The sequence below is a fragment of the Peromyscus eremicus genome, chromosome 5, assembly GCF_949786415.1.
Source record: "Peromyscus eremicus chromosome 5, PerEre_H2_v1, whole genome shotgun sequence".
Classification (NCBI taxonomy): domain Eukaryota; kingdom Metazoa; phylum Chordata; class Mammalia; order Rodentia; family Cricetidae; genus Peromyscus; species Peromyscus eremicus.
The window spans coordinates 4,310,174-4,329,741 of NC_081420.1; the positions used below are offsets into that span (position 1 = coordinate 4,310,174).

Genomic DNA, 19,568 nt, shown 5'->3' on the forward strand with positions numbered 1-19,568 from the left:
CCAAGTAATGCAACTTTAAAGCTCACGTGAAAAGCAAATTTCTCAGAATATCTAGGAAAGTACATTGTATATTTAACTCTATTTTCATTATCAGTTCCCACCTGTTTTAGTTAGAGTTTCTGTTGCTGTGATGAAATACCATGACCAAAAACACAACTTGGGGAAGAAAGGGTTTATTCAGCTCACACTTCCACATCACAGTTTATCGCTGAAGGAAGTCAGGATAGGATCTCAAATAGGGCAGGGTCCTGGAAGCAGGAGCTGATACAGAGGCTGTGGAGGAATGCTGCTTACTGGCTTGCTCCCCAAAGCTTGCTCAACCTGCTTTCATATACAACCCAGGACCACCAGCTCAGGGATGGTACCACCCACAGTGGGCTGGGCCATACCTCATCAATCACTATTTAAGATCTTATGTAGGAATTTTGTCAGTTGAGGTTCCTGTAGACATTGGGCGCCAGGCTCCCTTCTCTCAGATGACTCTAGCTTGTCTCAAATTGACATCAAACTAGCCAGGACACCACCCTATGTTAACACTTATGTGGAGAAGGAATGAAAACAAACATGAATTTTTTTGGCCTTTCTCACTGCAGATGAGACTCTGGAGAATTAGAGGAGGGATTGCTCATTGTGTGTGTGTTTGTGTATGCCTATGTGTGTGTGCATGTGCATGTACACTGGTGCCTGTGTTGGGGTCAGGATGGTCTCAGGTTCTAGTCTTTACCTTTGTTTAAGGCAGGGTCTTTTCTTTGTTATGGGTTGCTGCCTCAGCCAGGCTAGCTGGATGAGCTTCCTCCCATCATCTAAGAGCATTGGATCACAGACATGTGCTACTGCGTCCAGCTTCTACATGGGTTCTGGGGACTGGGACACAGATCCTCATATTTGGGTGACAAGTTTTACCTTTAGAGCCATCTCCCTAGATTCTTAAAATGTCTTTATATATGTATGACTATGTTACTTTTTTGGTTTTTCGAGACAGGATTTCTCTGTATAACAGCCCTGGCTGTCTTGGAATTCAAGCTGTAGACCAGGCTGGCCTCGAACTCACAGAGATCTGCCTGCCTCTGCCTCCTGAGTGCTGGGATTAAAGGCATGCACCACCATCACCCAGCTTGAATACATACAATTTAACAGAAAAAATTGGTAGCCATTCACTCTAAAGTTATTCCATTTTATTTAAAATTTAAAAGGGGGTTATTATTGCTTAAAGTATAATATAAGAAATCTCTCAGATTTCTTTAATACATCCTAAAATAATTAAATGTACTATATCTCAGCTTTCCTAAATTTTTGGTGCTTTTTAGAAATGCAAGATTCATTTTTATATCAACAATTCTTAAAATAGTATTTTCTTTCCTTTTCTTTCAAAGGTATGCAGCCACTTATGTATTCAGTTCAGGAAGCTCTAAATGCCAGACCATGGTGGATTCGTATGGGTACTGACATTTGTTACTACAAGTAAGTATTCTTACAGAAGTTCATAAAAGGGCATATTCCATTCTGTTTCAGTGTAGCAATGAAAACAGACTTAGTATGTGTGGTGGCTAGTTTTATATCAACTAGATACAAGCTAGAGTCATTGGAAAAGAGGGAGCCTCAGTTGAAAAAAATGCCTCCACAAGACTGGGCTGTAGGAAAGCCTGTCGTGCATTTTCTTAATTACTGATGATGTGGGAGAGCCCAGCCCATTGTGGGTGGAGCCATCCCTGGGCTGATGGTCCTGGGTTCTGTAAGAAAGCAGGCTGAGCAAGGCATGATGAACAAGCCAGTAAGCAGCATCCTTCATGGCCTCTGCATCAGCTCCTGTCTCCAGGTTTCTGTCCTGTTTGAGTTCCTTCCTGACTTCCTTTGATGATGAACAGTGATGTGGAAGTGTAAGCCAAATAAACCCTTTCCTCTCCAAGTTACTTTGGTCATGGTGTTTTAACAGCAATAGTAACCCTAATATTTATTAACTCTTTGGGAATTTCATACAATGTATTTTTTTTTTTATCCTAGTCAACCCCTACTCCTTCCTCTAACTCCTCTCAACTCCATTCCTGTCTCTCTAACACTTTGTTTCTTCCCCCTTTTCCTCTTCTTCTTCTTCTTCCTCCACTTTTTAAAATAACTCATGGAGTCCAATGTGTGCTGTCCATATACCTGTGTATGTGGCCATCCATTGGAGCATGGTTGACCTACCAGGGGCCACCTCTAAAGAGAACCAACTCTCTCTCTAGAAGCTGTCAGCTATTCATTGCTCCCCTGGCCGGCGTGGAGGCTTGTTAACCATGTTGAGTGGCTTGGTCATGTGCAGGCAACCTCAGCTGCTGTGAGTTCATGAGCACAGAAGTCCTCTTATATCTAGAAGTCAAACTGGCCCTCCCTGACCTCTAGATTTTAGAATCTTTTCTTCTTTCTCTTCTGAAGTGGTCCCTGAACCTGTGTGGGAGGGTAGGTGGTGTGTATGATATAGATGTCCTATTTGTGACTGCAGCTTCGCTTCTAAACTATCTAGAGTTCCTAAAGTCTTTGCTTCCCATTTTACTCTAATTCTATTTGTAAAATGTTCCAGGTACCCTCCACTATATTTTATAATGCTTATTTTATTTCCTATAAAATACATTAAAAACACATGACTCCTGTGTCCCTATAGTTGTTAACAGTTCTTTACATCATTCATCACAAAGTCCAGTTTCCTCATGACCTCTTGATTTTTATGTGCTTGTGCAGGACACCTGAGACCACTTTGGTTGTTTATGTGTATTCCTGCGTTTTGAAAGCTAGAAGGTGTGATTTACTATTTCACAATTGGAAAGGCTGTTTAGTAAGTAAGTCACACCTTTCCTTGGTAGAAGGACCCATGATTACAGTTTGCTGCTGTCTTTTGAGAAATGTTTTACTAATGCACACATACTTTCAGATTAAACTAAACTATGTAAGGATCTGACATAATACTGTCTAGCCTGTCAAACTGGGGCACAGACTTGCACTTCCACAGCATGGATTATGCCCTCTCCTGTTTTTTTACTGATAGAATACCATCTTTGTACTCTTAGAGGATACCCTTGACTATGAGCAGCCTGATAGCTCAGCCTGTTTAATTGGAGCCCACAGGCTATTCCACATGAAATTCCAGTTTTCCTGTGGTCTTCTGTTAGAACATAAATGCTAAACAGTAGATGAAGTGCTCAGGTTTGAAATCCTCGCATCTAAACTAAACATTAAACATACTAGTTTTTAATGATCGTTTCCCATCAGTCACATAAGGTTTTGTGTTCATAATTTTGACCTTTGTTTTTATCTGTGTTGGATGCTGGTTTCTGTCCTGTTAGTCTTGAGTTTTCCATAGACTGGATTTTGACTTTTAATGTTGTTCTTGACTAGCACTGATGTCTCATCCTTTTTAGCTTTGTCAGAAGATGATGACATCTAGAATTTACAGAGATTTAACAGTTTCTTCCATGTCTTTGGAAAAACCTACGTCTTAAATGCTGTTACTTTTTGGGAAAGAAACAGGCTTCATCTCAGTAAGGTTCTATCCATCCCCATTTGTTATCAAAGTAAGTAGCAAATAAAGGAGGAGCAGAAACAAAGGGAATGTGTACTCTGATCTCCACTTCACAGTGCTTGTAGTGCTTTTAGTAACAACTCAGTAGAAAGGTGCTCCTGGACCTCCTTGTCTGTTAGACTGTTGGAGTGAAAGAGGACTGACCTGGGTAGTGGTGGGCAAGGTTTTGGAAGACTTGCTCAGGCTATTAAATATTAAAACATCCATGCTTGTGATGATATTGTGTTTCCCAATATATTGTGCACCCTAATAAACTTATCTGGGGTCAGAGAACAGAACAGCCACTAGATATAGAGGCCAGAAAATGGTGGCACTCACACCTTTAATCCTAACATTCTGAAGGCAGAGATCTGTCTGAATCTCTGTGAGTTCAATGTCACACTGGAAACAGCCAGGCATGGTGACACACACCTTTAATCCCAGGAAAGCAGAAAGGTATATAAGGCATGAGGACCAGGAACTAGAGCCTGGTTAAGCTTTTAGGCTTTTAGCAGCAGTTCAGCTGAGATCCATTTGGATGAGGACTCAGAGGCTTCCAATATGAGGAAACAGGATGGCTGAGAAGTTGGCCAGGTGACGTTAGCTGTAGCTTGTTCTGCTTCTCTGATCTTCCAGATAAGTTTATTAGGGTGTACAATATTTTGGGGAACACATAATCACCACACACGCTTCTCTACATTTCAGTTCCTTTTACATGCAAAATGTGTGACCATAACAGGATTGAGGTTTTTCTGTTCTGTATAAGGAATGGTAACAGGAGTTTTTTGTTTTGTTTAATTTTTGCTTTTTCTCTGGCTGCTTCCAGGTCAGACTGGAATTCAGCGCAGTTTAGCATTCATTGGTTAACTACTTTTCATGTTGTATGTGTTGTTGGGGTTGGTTTCCAGAAGCATGCATTTAGTAAAAACTGGAGACTGTTGTGTTAGCTATAAATAGAACAAAGTTGTCTTCTGTCAACAAGTCTGTATGTTTGTTTATAGCCTGTAACTTCCATGGAACTACTGTATGATGGCATAAATTCCTCTCTGTAGCTAGAGTTTTCCTGCCTGGCCCACAGTCAGGACAAGTCTCTGTCACCTGCCAGTCCCACAGCTGCTCAGACCCAACCAAGTAAACACAGAGACTTATAAGCTTACAAACTGTATGGCCATGGCAGGCTTCTTGCTAACTGTTCTTATATCTTAAACTAATCCATTTCTATAAATCTATACCTTGCCACGTGGCTCGTGGCTTACCGGCATCTTCACATGCTGCTTGTCATGGTGGCGGCTGGTAGTGTCTCCCTCAGCCTTCTACTTCCCAGAATTCTCCTCTCTCCTTGTCCTGCCTATACTTCCTGCCTGGCCACTGGCCAGTCAGTGTTTTATTTATACAGAACGATATCCACAGCACTTCCCTTTTCTTTTTTTTTTTTTTCAAAAAGGAAGGTTTTAACCTTAACATAGTAAAATTACATATAATTTGGGAATTTGGGCGTAGCTTCTCTTACTACTTCCTGCTGGAGGGGGGCGCTGTATCTTATGGGGACACAAAGAAAATTTTAGGCTTATGGGGTAGTCCGTGAGGCTGTATTGTCTGAGCCAGTTGCCTTGAAACCGTTCTGGATGTTGGATCATCTGAGCCATGGTGTCATTGGAGACCTTTCAGGAGGTCGTGGCTGGTCAAACCTGATGTATCTTAATCTGGAACAAATCCATAGCCTCTGGCTTTCTGTGGAAACAAAAGCAGAGCCTCTTTTCCAAAGCAACATATCCTTACATCCAAATTTTGAAGTCAAGGTACCTTTAAAATATACATTTTGGCATAACTCAACAGCTTTTGCAATCAAATGTTTTTCTTCAGTTACAACTATCAAAGAGAACATAATCCAGATTCTCTGTGTGGTCGTCATCTTTATGTGGCTTATTTTTTTATATTACATTGAGCCTATTGCTTTAAGAGACAGGGTTTCTTTCTTTTTTTTTTTTTTTTTTTTTTTTAGTTTTTTGAGACAGGGTTTCTCTGTGTAGCTTTGTGCCTTTCCTTGAACTCACTTGGTAGCCCAGGCTGGCCTCAAACTCACAGAGATCCGACTGGCTCTGCCTCCTGAGTGCTGGGATTAAAGACATGCACCACCACCGCCCGAACCTATTGCTTTAAACTACAGCATTCTAAGACTGAAAAGGCGCTGTAGCTGCTGGCTCTGCCCACTTCAGCTTCCCAACATGGCGGTGGTACATTTTCCACCAGCTCTGGGAATCATCAACTCTCAGAAATAGTGGGTCTATGCATCTATCAAAGCAGCACGTAGCCCAGAAACCTCCTTTTGTTTTGTACTAGCAAAGGCTAAATCCACCACGCAGCTTAATGTGCCACTTGCAGAGGCCTCATTCCCGCTATACTGCAGGTCGAGCGCGCACGCACAGGAACCCGCCATAGTAGCTCAAACATGCAGGCTGCCACTAACTTGAAAGAGACAACTAGGAACTATTTTTAGTTTTGTTTTAGAATCTTTTTACTCAGGTTTTAGGTGGAAACTCTTGCCCCACGTTGGGCGCCACCTCTCCATTTAGCTGTCACCTCAGGGAAGAAACAGCTGTCAGGCTCCTTCTTGGACCTGTTTTGTGTGTTCCTTAGCTCTTAGTGCTTGCCATTGTCTGTCCACTCAAGACGCAGAGATGGAGTTAATGAAGACTAGTGTGAATATGTAAGTGTGGGAATAAGTGACCTGTGAGCCCTGTTTTTTTAAGAGTTTTAGAACTTTAGAAATTAAGTTGATAGAGTGTCTTTAAATGCCAATGTCAGCAATACTTAAAGATGTTAAAACTTATAAAAGCCATGCACAGGGTGATGCCCCATGTGTCCACTGCTCACTTTGAACAGTGACTGTCATGTGGTAAAAAAACAAACAAAAAAGCAGTTCTTTTTGTGCATTTCAGAACCTCTACTTCCATGTTGGTTTATAAAAGTTCCTTACTGTTTATTTATTTACACTGTGGGGTAGATGTTGGAAGGTGGGTGTACCTGCCACTCCTTGAGTGTGGAGGCCAAAGGACAGCTTTTGGGATTTGGTTCTTTCCTTCTAAGATGTGGTTCTGGGTATTGACTTTGTGTCATCAGCTTTGACAACAGGTACCTTTACCAACTGAGCCATCTTGCGGGCCTCCATGCTGAATTTTTAAAGCAATTGTCAGATACCATATTTTGTCCAGAAATACTTACCACTAAAACACAAAGACCATCTAACCACCTTGCCATTATCATACATCAGAAAAATTAAGAAAAGTCTTTAATGTAATCTAGTCAGTGTTCAGATTGTCCCAGGTGTCATATAAAGGTTGCTTGGTACTTTTTTTTTTTTTTTCATTAGATTTGATGAAAGATCACACATTGCATTTTTTAAGTATAAAAGATTGGAAAGTGATTTATTTCTGGGACTACTGGCATAAAAGAGCAGTCATTGGAAAAAAAATAACCTTCAAGGTATTCTATGTTAAAAGTGTCTGATGGCTGCTGCTGATCCCCCTTGCTCATCACACATCACATTCAGTCTGTGTTAATGTGTTTCTTAAATGTTTTTTTTTCTTATCAATAGGCTTCCTTTTTCTCTCTGAATGCTCTGTTAAACTGGTTTGTTTCTCATATAAGAGTTTTATGTTTGTCTTGCTGATTGTATCTTTGCTATTAACAAATGTATCTTACTGATTTCTTGTACATTGTCAATTAGATATAAAAGCTTAATCAAGTTTATTTTTGGCAAGAGCACTGCAGCTGTGATGCTGCAGATTTCCCTCATACCACATTAGGAAGTGTTAGGAAACAGCATCCTTTCTGGCTGTTTCCCTTTTGTGATCTGAACACTAATTGTGGTGAAGTGCTGGTGCAGTGTGCCATGACCATTGTCCTCAGCCTGTTAGCTGATAGAGGGGGCTGCCATTGATGAGCAGTGTCGAAATCTAGTAACGGCATGCAATCTAAAGAATAAGCAGGGAATCTTTGGCATGGAGGGTATGAGCTTCATGTTCTATGTTCAGTCTAGAGAAGAGAGCAGCAGTACTGCTAGATGATGGCATAGACTGCATGGCCTCCTCAGTGTGCCTGTGATGGTTTGGGGGGGGGGGCATGGTCCCTGAAGGCTCATATGTTTGAACACTTGGTCCTTAGTTGGTGGAACTGTTAGGAAAGAGTTAGGAGGTGTGGCCTTGGAGGAGGTGTATCACTGGGGGCAGGCTTTGAGGTTTCAAAAGCCCACACTATCCCCAGTATGCTCTTTCTCTGCCTCCTGCTTGTGGATCCAGGCGTTAACTCTGAGCTACTGCTTCAGCACCATGCCTGCCTGCCTGATACTATGCTCCTGCTATGATTATCATAGCGAGATGGACTCTACCCTGAAACTGGAACCCCCAAATAAACTCTCTTGTGTAAGTTGCCTTGGTCGTGGTGTCTTATCATGGCAATAGAAAATAGAAAACATGACAGTGTCTAATGCATACAGCAGTTCAGTTAAACTGGCTATCCACTGGTTTTTTTTCTTTCTCTTTGAAATTCCACTTAATAAAATTAACAAAGGAGTATCAGAACATCTATACATGGGAAATAAAGTGCTTTATGCTTTTTAATTGCAGAAATCACTTCTCAAGAAGTTCAGTTGCTGCAGGTGGACAGAAGGGAAAGTCCTACTATACAATTACATTCACTGTGAACTTTCCACATAAAGATGATGTTTGCTATTTTGCCTATCACTATCCATATACATATTCAACTCTGCAGGTGAGAATACTGATTGTAAACTTATGAATATCACTTTGTATTATGAGTAAGTATCAGATAATTGGAGATAAGTTGCTTCTGGTTAAATAAATGAATAGAACTGGAAGGTTCAGGGATGAACAAATGTTACAGGTAGAGATGTGATGATGAAGTTAGCTGTGAAAGCCCGGGGATGGCTCAGGGAGAAGTGCTCACGGCACAGATAGGAGGCCCAAGTGTGGATCTGTAGCACCCACACAGAACAGACAGACATGGTCTGGTGAGCTCCCAAACCCCAGTACTGGGGGCAAAAGCTGCTGGATCCTGGGTGTGTGGCTCGAGACCCTGTCTCAGAAAAGAAAATGAAAAGTAAAGATAGAGGAGCAGTGGATGCTTGACAGCACGTGGCCGCTTTTGCTTTCACGGTGTCCACGTGAGTGCACACATGCCCACTCCCATGCTTCCACAAATGAAAAATAGTTTTAAAAAGAAGTTGGAAGGAAAATTGATGCATTTCACTTACCATTTATAGAAATTGATGATTCTCCAAACTTTCTGTGAACAAATTTTGACTAAATGGGATTTTAGTTTGCTTAACTAGAAGGACTAAATCTTGTAGAAAAATGTAACAGTGAGAAAGTATGGCCACATTTTGAATTTTTCTGTAGGAAAATTAATTTTTTTGGCATAAGAACTAGGTTCCTTCTGTAATCCGAGCCTCTAGTTCCTTAGAATATGGATATAAGCTGTGAGATTGCTGAATGTTTACATAGTACAACAAAACTGAACACGCTAAATCAAGTGAGCAGATAGCCAGCTGTGGTAGATTTATCCTAACAGCAGAGTACTGTTGTAATGGCAAGGGTGTTGGCGGAATGGTCACCTCTGTGTCTCAGCAGAGGGGTGATGTTAGAAAGCTTTCTGGACTGAGTATGTATGCATATTGTATATGTGTATACATACATACATATTCATTATTACATATACAACTAATCTTGAAATCAGAAGTAATTGTTCATAATTTGTGTTATGTACTTTTAGCTTGCTATTATGTGACTTCAGTTATAATTCCAACATTCTAAATGCTTTGCAAACCAAAAGCTTTTTCACGGCTCAGATTGGCAGCAAAGCCTGAGCTGAGCTTGTGTGAAATCATTTAGAATATTGATTGCACTTAGGAAACCCTGCTGCTGTGCTGTGGATCTAGCAGACAGCACCTTTCTCCTGTCCCACACAGGTTAATGTTTGTGTTTATTTGGCCTGGAGGGTTTTCAAGAAGAGTCTTAGGAGTCAGGTTTACTTCTGGTTCTGTGGATCTCTAGATGCATTAATTATATCTATCTATCTATCTATCTATCTATCTATCTATCTATCTATCTATCTATCATCTATCAGTAGGGAGTTTTGAAATGATTATAGACTTTGCTTTTAAATTTTTGTCAAGATGCACCTTCAAAAATTGGAATCAGCACACAATCCTCAGCAAATTTACTTTCGAAAAGATGTGCTGTGTGAAACCTTGTCTGGAAACAGCTGTCCCCTGGTGACCATCACAGCAATGCCAGAGTCCAGTTACTATGAACATGTCTGTCAGTTCAGTAAGTCTCTCCTCCTCACTCAAGTGTCAAGCGTGCTCACTTGCGTTTACTTTCTGTGTAGTTTATAACACTAAGAGCGGCCATGAGAAGACTGGGACTCTAGTCTTGGCCTCCTCCTGGTCGTGGACCTACCTCTGCCTCAGTTGTCTCCTCTGGAAAGTGACAGTCACCTGAGATTCCCTCTCAGGGATCCTTTGATGGTGGTGTTTTTTTATTCTTATGTCTAGAAATCATGCTGAAGCAAAAAACACAGGTTTTTTTTTTTTTTTTTTTTTTTTTTGGCTTTTTCAAGACAGGGTTTCTCTGTGTAGTTTTGGTGCCTGTCCTGGATCTCGCTCTGTACACCAGGCTGGCCTCGAACTCACAGAGATCCATCTGGCTCTGCCTCTCGAGTGCTGGGATTAAAGGCATGCGCCACCTCTGCCAGGCTCAGATTTTGGATTGTTAGTATTTTCCTTTTTTCCATGAGTTTATGAAATATAGTTTTATATTTTAAACTTTCCCAGATGATATTCTTTGTAAAACTCCGTTTGCACTCAAGAAGTATTTTTTCAAGTTGGATAAATCATTGGAAAATAAGCAAGTGGTTCCAACACTGTACATTATTACACTGTGTTATTTTCATAGTACAAATTCCTTCATGTGACAGTTTGCTTGCATTTTCTGTTGTCTTCTCTGTAGCGCCTCGTGGAGAGTATGTATGTTTTGTATGCATAGTGAGTTTCTCTGAGTTTACATTGGAATTCACAACTGAGGAGAGTTCTGGACCCCAAAGTGAAATGTCATTCAAACTTTTAGTAGCTGTTTATTTAATTGAGATTTTATGTGCAATTTAGGAAATCGCCCTTACATTTTTTTGTCTGCTCGGGTCCATCCTGGAGAAACTAATGCAAGCTGGGTCATGAAAGGAACACTGGAGTACCTCATGAGTAATAGCCCTACCGCCCAGAGCTTACGGGAGTCCTACATTTTTAAAATTGTCCCTATGCTAAATCCAGATGGAGTCATCAATGGAAAGTAAGTTAAGCAGTAATTACAGGAATGTCATAGATTGTTATGGTGGCTGTATATACATTTGTTGAACTAATAGTGTTCAAGTTAATTCAGAAAACGGATTTGATGATTTGCTTTTTTCTAGAAGCAAGTTTTGGTGAGTAATTCATCAAAGATAAACTTTTAAATGCGTGTGTTAGTGTTATGATTCCATGAGAATGTAATTTCATAAAAGCTTTCTTGAATTGTTTTAGGAGGCTATGTCAATTATGAGAAGGGTCTTTAATACATCATTTTTGCTTCTTTTGTTAATAGTGTAACTGTAGATTGTATTGTGCTTGAAGACATTAGTACATAGCTCTTATGAACAGATGGAAGTGTATTTACATGTTTAAAGACTACATAATTTCCATATATTTGCCTTTCTCAGATGGAGGGCTCAGATAGCACTGTACAAGACAACTAATGCATTCAGCATATAGAATTAGGATAGCGAATGATCACTAGTTAATCAATAGAGAATGTGTCCATTAATACATTTTATAAAGTACAGAAGAAAAGCCTAGAATTGACAATTTTATCTTTTTGTAACTTAAAAAAGCTTATTTTAAATTTGAAATCATCATTGTTACATAAATGTGACATAAGATTTTACACATAGTAATGATGGATGTGTGCTTACTTAATGAATACTATGTATGTTCAGTTGGGTGCTATCTGCATTTCCTTGAATACTTACTGGAATAAGTTATTGACGGTCTGTGGCACTTGTATTTCCTGTCTTTGTTGGTGTGTGTAGTCACCGCTGCTCTTTAAGTGGAGAGGATTTGAACAGACAGTGGCAAAGTCCAAACCCAGATTTACACCCTACGATTTACCATGCAAAGGGACTGCTCCAGTATCTGGCTGCAGTGAAGCGCTTGCCTCTGGTACGTGGCTGTATTCGTTTGCCTTGTACATGCAGATGTATTTATTGATTAATGACAGTTTATTTTTAAGTTATGTTTTTAGATTAGCATGCAAAGCTACATCTTCAGACCTCTGTGTTATTATTATACCTTCTTCTCCTTTGTTCCCTCCCCGAGGCCTTCCCTGTCCTCACTTCCCACCTTCAGCAAGTTCCAGTACTTCCCTCAGTGGGTCCTCTTTTCTGCTGTCTCTTATTACCTGTGTTCCATCTCCCTCTAAATTGTGACCTGCATACGTGCATATATATTAATCATACTTCTACACACACAGTTAAACCTAGGTTCCATGTATACCAGAATTTGTTTTTCTGTGTTTAGTTGATTGCACTTAATGTAATGATTTCCAGTTGCATCTGTTTCTACAGATGCATTAAAATTCTCATCCAAGAATATTGATTTAGAGTAGTAGGGCTGGATTATACAGTATCTCTGTTTTTAGTTTTTTGAGGAATGCCCATACTGATTTCCATAGCTATTGCAGATGCTTATATTTCTGAACAGTGAATGGGGTTCTTCTTCCCTCCCTCCTTCCCTGTCAGCGTTTGTTACTTGTTTTTTAATGATAGCTACTCTGGTTGGCATGAGATAAAAATCTCAGAGAAGTTTTAATTTACATTTCTCTGGTGACTAAGGATGCCAAGTACTTTTTTTAAAAAATTACATTTGTTTGTTTGTTTTCCGTGTGTGAGGGTTAGCATTCCTGTCCACAGTGCAGGTGTGGAGGTCAAAGGGCAACTTGTAGGAATTGGTTCTCTCCCTCTACTTTGTGGGTCCCCAGACACCTTTTCAAGCATTTATTAGCCATTTGTATTTCTCCTTTTGAGAAGTGTCTTTTTGGTTTATTATACCATTTACTGAGTGGGTGATTTTATTTTTCAGTGTTTAATTTTTTAAAAATTATTTTATTTTATTTTTTTGTGTATTTATTTTTATTTTATTTTATTTTTCTTTATTAAGAAATTTTCTACTCTCTCCTCATGCTATCCACAGACCCCCCTCCTCCCTCCTCCCACCCCCCCAGCTCTCTTTCCCAAGCTACCTCGCATCCCCGTGTCCCCCAAATCGAGGTCTCCCATGGGGACTCAGCAGAGCCCAGCTCACTGAGCCTAGGCAGGTCCAAGCTCCTTCCCACTGCACCAAGGCTGTGCAAAGTGTCACACCACAGTCACCGGATTCCCAGAAGCCTGCCCATGCACCAGGGACAGATCCCGATCCCCCTGCCTGGGTGCCTCCCAAACAGTTCGAGCCAAACAACCATCTTCCGTGTCCAGAGGGCCTAGTCCAGTCCCATGGGGGCTCCACAGCCACCAGTCCACAGTTCATGGGCTTCCACTAGTGTGGTCCATCATCTCTGCACGTCCTCCCATCATGATCTCGATGTCCCTCGCCTGCAATATCTCTCCTCTCTCTCATCAACTGGATTCCCGGAACTCAGCCTGGTGCCTGGCCATGGAACTCTGCATCTGCCTCCATCTGTCACTGGACAAAGGCTCTATGATGACAGCTAGGTTATTTGCTAGGCTGGTCACCAGAATAGACTGGTCCAGGCACCCTCTGGACCACTGCCAGCAGACCAAGGTGGGGTCAACCTTGTGGATTTCTGAGAGCCACCCCAGCACCCTCCCTCTTCCTATTCCCATGATGTTCTCATCTATCATTGTATCTTCCTCCCTGCCCTCCCACTCTGTCCCTGTTCCAGCTTGACCCTCCCATTTCCCTATGTTCTCATCCCCCATTCCTCGCCCTCTGCCACCACCCCCCCCCCCCACACACACACCCAGTCTACTCATGTAGATCTCATCCACTTCTCCTTCACAGGGTCATCCATGTGTCCCTCCTAGGGTCTTTTCCTGTTAGCTAGCCTCTCTGGAGTTGTGGGTTGCAGTCTGGCCATCCCTTCCCTCCCATGTAGTGTCCACTTATGAGTGGGTACATACTGTTTGTCCTTCTGAGTCTGGGTTACCTCACTCAAGATGACATTTTCTAGATCCATCCATTTGCCTGCAAATTTCTTGATGTCATTGTTTTTTACTGCTGAGTAGTACTCCATTGTGTATATGTGCCACATTTTCTTTATCCATTCTTCAGTTGAGGGGCATCTAGGTTGTTTCCAGGTTCTTGCTATTACAAATAATGCTGATATGAACATCGTTGAACATGTGTCCTTATGGTAAGATTGAGCATTCCTTGGGTATATGCCCAAGAGTGGTATAACTGGGTCTTGAGGAAGAATTATTTCCAACTTTCTGAGAAACCATCATAATGATTTCCAGAGTGGCTGTACAAGTTTGCATTCCCACCAACAGTGGAGGAGTGTTTCCCTTGCCCCACATCCTCTCCAACATAAGCTGTCTTCAGTGTTTTTGGTCTTAGCCATTCTGACAGGTGTTAAGATGGTATCTCAGAGTCATTTTGATTTGCATTTCTCTGATGACTAAGGATGTTGAGCAATTCCTTAAATGTCTTTCAGCCATTTGAGATTCTTCTGTTGAGAATTCTCTGTTAAGCTCTGTAGCCCAGTTTTAATTGGATTGTTCAGTATTTTGATGTCTAGCTTTTTGAATTCTTTATATATTTTGGAGATCAGCCCTCTGTCAAATGTGGGGTTGGTGAAGATCTTTTCCCATTCTGTAGGCTGTCGTTTGGTCTTATTGACCATGTCCTTTGCTCTACAAAAGCTTCTCAGTTAAAAATTCTTTATAGTGTTTAGATACTAATCTTCTTATGTGTAGTTGACAAAGATTCCTCCCCCCACCCTACTCTCCACACACACAAAAAAAACGAAAACAAGATTCAGGGCTGGAGACATGGCTCACTGTTTAAGAGCATTGGCTGCTCTTCCAGAGGATCCAGTTCGAGTCCCAGAACCCACATGGCTGCTCAAAATGATCTGTAACTCCAGTTTCAGGGCATCCAACATCTTCTGGCCTTTGCAGGCACCAGGCCCACACTTGGTGTATATATGTACAGGCAGGTAAAACATCTATATACATTAAATAAAATAATTTTAAAAACTTGAACAAATAAAAAAAGAAGTTATATGTTTGTATGAACATATGACACCTGTTCAGGTGCCTGAGCAGGTCTGAAGAGGCCTGGGTTCCTTGGAGCTAGATTTACAGGTGGTTGTGAGCAGCCCAGCATGGGTGCTGGGGATTGAGCCCAGACCCTCTCAGAAGAGCAACTAGTGCTCTTGAGCTTTCTCTCCAACCCAGCTTTTTCCTTTTATGAAGGCTGTCTCCTTCTTCATGCAGACACTTTAATTTTATGTAATCCCGTTTGCTAGTTGGAATTATTTCCTGTACTATGAGTCCTTTTCAGAATAACCTTGCCTACACCTGCTTCTTGAAGTGCTTTCTTTTACCACTTTGAAAGTTTCAGGTCTCATTCAGGCCTTTAATCTGTTTTGATGAATTCTGTGCCAGGTGTCAGATGCAGATTTGTCTTTCTAGAAATGTGGAAACCCAGATTCTCTAGATCATTGTTAAGAAGGCTGTTGTTTTGGTTACTTTTCTATTGCTATGATAAAACATCACGATCCAGACCAGTTTTAGAAGACAGTTTATTTGGGGCTTAAAGTTCCAGAGGGTTAGAGTTCATGACCCTAGTGGAGAGCATGGCAGCAGGCAGACGTGGCACTGGAGCAGTGGTTGAGAGATCATGTCTTGAGACACAACCATGAGGCAGAGGAAGCTAACTGGGAATGATGAAGGCCTTTGAAACCTCAAAGCCTAGTGGCACATCTCCTTCAACAAGCCATACCTCCTAATCTTTCCTAGGAATAATCAGGCTTATTCCTAGGCATTTATTTATTTATTTATTTATTTATTTATTTATTTATTTATTTATTTATTTACTTTTGAAGTTTCTATGAATGAGATAGTTTCCTATTTATTTTCTTGGCAAATTAATTATTGAAACCTGGAGAAGCTACTGACTTGCTATGTTGGTTTTGTATGATGACTGTTAAAAGGTTGTAAGAATGTTCTAGTAGTCTTAGGTTCTTCTAAGTATAGTACAGGAGAACTTTTTTTTTCTTCTCTAATAGGAGTAATTTGACTTCTTTTTCCTACTTGTATGCCTTTTCTTTCTCTTGCTTTATTGTTTTAGCCATGTCTCTGAGCACTTTGTTGAATAGAGTTGAGTGGGCACCCTTGCCTTGTTCAAAGTTTGGGGAAATGCTCTCAGTTTTTTCCTATTTAGTATAATATTGATTGTAGGTTTGTTTTATACAGCCTACTGGTATTGATAATTCCTAGTTTCTTTAGGATTCTTGTGAAGGGGTGTTCAACCTGCTGGAGGCTTTGTAATTTCTGCCCTCAAGTCATTTATGTGCTATGTGACTTCACTGAGCTGGAGCAGCTCAGTCATGGTGACTGATGGTAACATGTTCTTGAATTTGTTTTGTAAGGATTTTAGGGATTAATTTTGCAAGTGTGTTAATCTGGGAAATTGGCCTCCAAGTGTGATGTCTGTATCCAGTTTCGGTGCTACGGTGAGGATGGCTTTCTACTCTCATCCTGCCTCTCTGTTTTGGAAGGTTTTTTTTTTTTTTTTTTTTTTTTTATTACTGCTCCAATCTGCATTGTTGTAGTTCTGTTTAAATCGTCTTTATTTGATTTTGTTAGGTCACATGTGTCTAGGAATTTATCCATTTCTTCTAGATTTTCTAGCTTGACTATGATTGATTCTCCGTGTTTCATTGGAATCTGTAGTAATGTCTGCCTTTCATCTTTTTTAACCCTGCCAGCTGCTCTCCGTCTGTATTGGTGGGCTGAGGCCGTTTACATTGAAGGTTGTTAGTGAGAGATTTTATCAGTTGCTCTAATTTTGTTGTCTCTTTCCCTGATTGTTTGCATTAATATTTTTCTGTATGCTCTCTCCTTCTGGTATCTGAAGTTTGCTGGTTTGCTACCGTGTTAGAAATGACTCCTTCCTAGCCCTCCTTCATCTCTTCTGTCATTAAATGTTCTCTTTCCTGTGTTGTCATGATTGTGACTCTTTCTTCTTCCCCCGTGTGGTGTTCTCTTATGTTACTTTGGTAGTTATGAACTGCTTTAGTTTGTGCTTGTCATGAAACGTTCTTGTTTACCCTTCAGTTTTGAAAAGATAGCTTTGCTAGATAGAGGTTGGTTGGCAGTTACTCAGGGTTTTCAATGTATCGTGGGGATTGCTGATGATAAACAGGCTGTTTCTGCCTGTGAAGGTGAGTTGATGCTTTTTCCTTACAGCTCTTAAGATTGCTTTGTTGCATTGTATTTTCAGTGTCTTGACTACAATAAGTATTGGGGAAGTTCTTTGTTCATGTATGTTTGGGATTCCAAATGCCTCTTGTTTTTGAATGTTGATTCCTTGAGGTTTGGAAATTCTCTGTTCTAATCCCATTGAAAAGACTCTTTATGCCTTTAGTCTTAGGTCAGCTCCTTCTGTCCCCTGGAGGCTTCAATTTGGTCTCTTGATCATGTCTCACAGTTTTGAGGTGGTGAGCTCATACTGATTTTTTCCTTATTGAGGCTTGAACATAGTATTTTGTCAGCCTTGTCCTCCAGTCTCCATACTCTTTCTTATGTTGGTCAAGTTTTTGGTGACTTTTATTTGAATCACTGAGTTTTTCATTTTTAACATAGCATTTTCCCCTTAAATCTCAAATTTTGCTGACTTTCTCATGCTGGTTTTCTCAGTGGTTTGGCTGACTCTTGGTGCAGCTGACACTCCTCTCCAGGGAATGGACTGAACTTGCCTGCTTGTCAATGCCCTCTTTTATGTCTGTGTTCCCCTTACCAGCATCTTGAAATCTTTATCTCGTGTTCTACATATTCCAAGTGTCTTTGAACTCAGAAGTGTAGGATCTGTAATCTTTTCAAGAAGTCATGTTGCCAAGCATTTTCTTGTTCTTGGGTTTCTCTATTGCACTTTGAGTATCTGCTGAGTTGGCTGTGTCTTCTGGCTTGTGGGGAATCCTTCCCCCCCCCCCGCCCCCCCGAAACAGGGTTTCTCTGTGTAGTGTTGCGCCTTTCCTGGAACTCACTCAGTAGCCCAGGCTGGCCTCGAACTCACAGAGATCTGCCTGGCTCTGCCTCCCGAGTGCTGGGATTAAAAGGCGTGTGCCACCACCGCCCGGCTATGGAGAATCCTTTTATTGAGCATCTTACTCTTGAAGCCCCAATCCCCAGTCTCAACAGGAAGAAAGCCTACTGCCATCTTAGTAGCATTGGTGGGTGCAGGCTCCAGTGACACTTTTGATGTCAGTGGCAGCCCACTAATACATGAGATGCCATAAACCTGAGGATGGATGTGATGTGTTCTCTAAGTTACAGATTATCTAGGATAAGTGTGGACATAGTAAATGAATGAGATCATGGAAGGAGACAGGTTAGCAAAGAGAAGCAAAGAGAAGAAAGGTCCAGAGATTAAAAAATAGTAAGAGATTAGAAAGATAAATGAAAAAGGGAGGAGACTTCTCAATTACAAGAAAATTAAAAATCAAAAGTAGGTAAGTGTAAGAAGGAAATAAAAAATACAAGAGTTTTAAAAAGTTGAGGTCAGTGCTGTGGACTGTGGAAAGGGTGGAAGAGGCAGCACACAGCAGAAGAGAAGAGCCCCAGAAGTAAATGCCTCCTGTCACATGTGTAGATAGAGGGAGCAGGGGTTACAAGAGGAGAAAAGAAAGATCACAGGAATAAAAAGACCTGCTGCTGGAGCCGCTTCTGTCTGGGCCCTTGAGGACTGGAGAGTGCCAGTTGTATGCCTAGAAACGGGAGTTGAACTGCACATTTTTATCTCTCCTGTGGTTTATGCTGCTGTTGAGTCTGTATTGGACAAGTGTCCGCTGTCCCCCAGAGCTGTCCTCACTGGGGGGGCATTCCTTGTTGGTAAACTAGGGGCCGCTGCTGCCATTTTTAGCTTTGCTTCCTATGGGCGAGAAGACTGTCACCCTCCTAAGGCTTCCAGATCCTACTTTCTTGGATGGCTATTGTTTTAGCTCAGGAGTGTCTCCTAAATGCCTTGGGAGTGTGTGAAGCAGTTCCAGCACTGAGGTCAATGCAGACGGAGGGCCTGGGTTCAGACTTTGAAGACCTCCCGAGTACTCATCACACTACTGAGGCCTGTGCTGTGGCCTGGAAGTACGGCCTGGACTTCTCCAGCTCTATAGCAGTGAACAGCGGACCCTTGGCTGTACCTGCAGGCCTCAGAACTACCAAACTTTGGTTTTCTCAGTTGAGAAGATGCACATCTGGCCACTGAAGGCGCTGCTGTCTGTCCTTCTGCACCTGGCGGCCCGTTTTTCGCAAACTCTCTGCCTGTCCCCTCCTTCCCCTAGGCGCGCCCTCCTTCTGTCCACCGTGTTCTCTGCTTCCTCACTTGTGCTTGGTGGCTCGTCTCGGGTCCAAGGGGAGCTCCATTTTAAAATCACGTTTGGTCTCAAGGTGGCACCTCAGGATGGCTGTTGGCTGCTACCCTATGAATCTCATATTGTGACAAAATGGGATTTCTAGCCACTAGGGACCCATTTGCCAAAGGAATTACCATCTCACCAAAACCCATGACTGTATTTGAGCCTTGAGGCCCATGGGTTTACCCTGCGGGCAGGACTGCCAGGCTTTCATTTGGAGGCCTCTTCTACACCTCAGCCACTAGGGACTGTTGTTCTGCTGTGTTTCTCTTGCTACTTCTCATTTTTCCCGTTCTGCTTTTTTCCAGAACCCTTTCTCTCACTTACTATGTAGA

At 41.5% G+C, this 19,568-nt stretch overlaps 1 protein-coding gene across 8 annotated transcripts in view; it reads left to right on the forward strand.

The window, feature by feature from the left end:
- The window catches only part of Agtpbp1 (ATP/GTP binding carboxypeptidase 1), a 161,390-nt gene that overhangs the window by 89,491 nt on the left and 52,331 nt on the right, over positions 1 to 19,568 (forward strand). For all 8 annotated transcript variants that reach the window (XR_009379236.1, XM_059262789.1, XM_059262787.1 and 5 more), the window contains 5 exons: positions 1,374 to 1,461; positions 8,158 to 8,302; positions 9,726 to 9,879; positions 10,716 to 10,896; positions 11,672 to 11,801. Coding sequence is in view for 7 of the 8 variants with exons in the window: in XM_059262789.1 (XP_059118772.1) it covers positions 1,374 to 1,461; positions 8,158 to 8,302; positions 9,726 to 9,879; positions 10,716 to 10,896; positions 11,672 to 11,801 (698 nt within the window). In the remaining variant the exon portion in view is untranslated. The remainder of the gene's footprint in view (positions 1 to 1,373; positions 1,462 to 8,157; positions 8,303 to 9,725; positions 9,880 to 10,715; positions 10,897 to 11,671; positions 11,802 to 19,568) is intronic.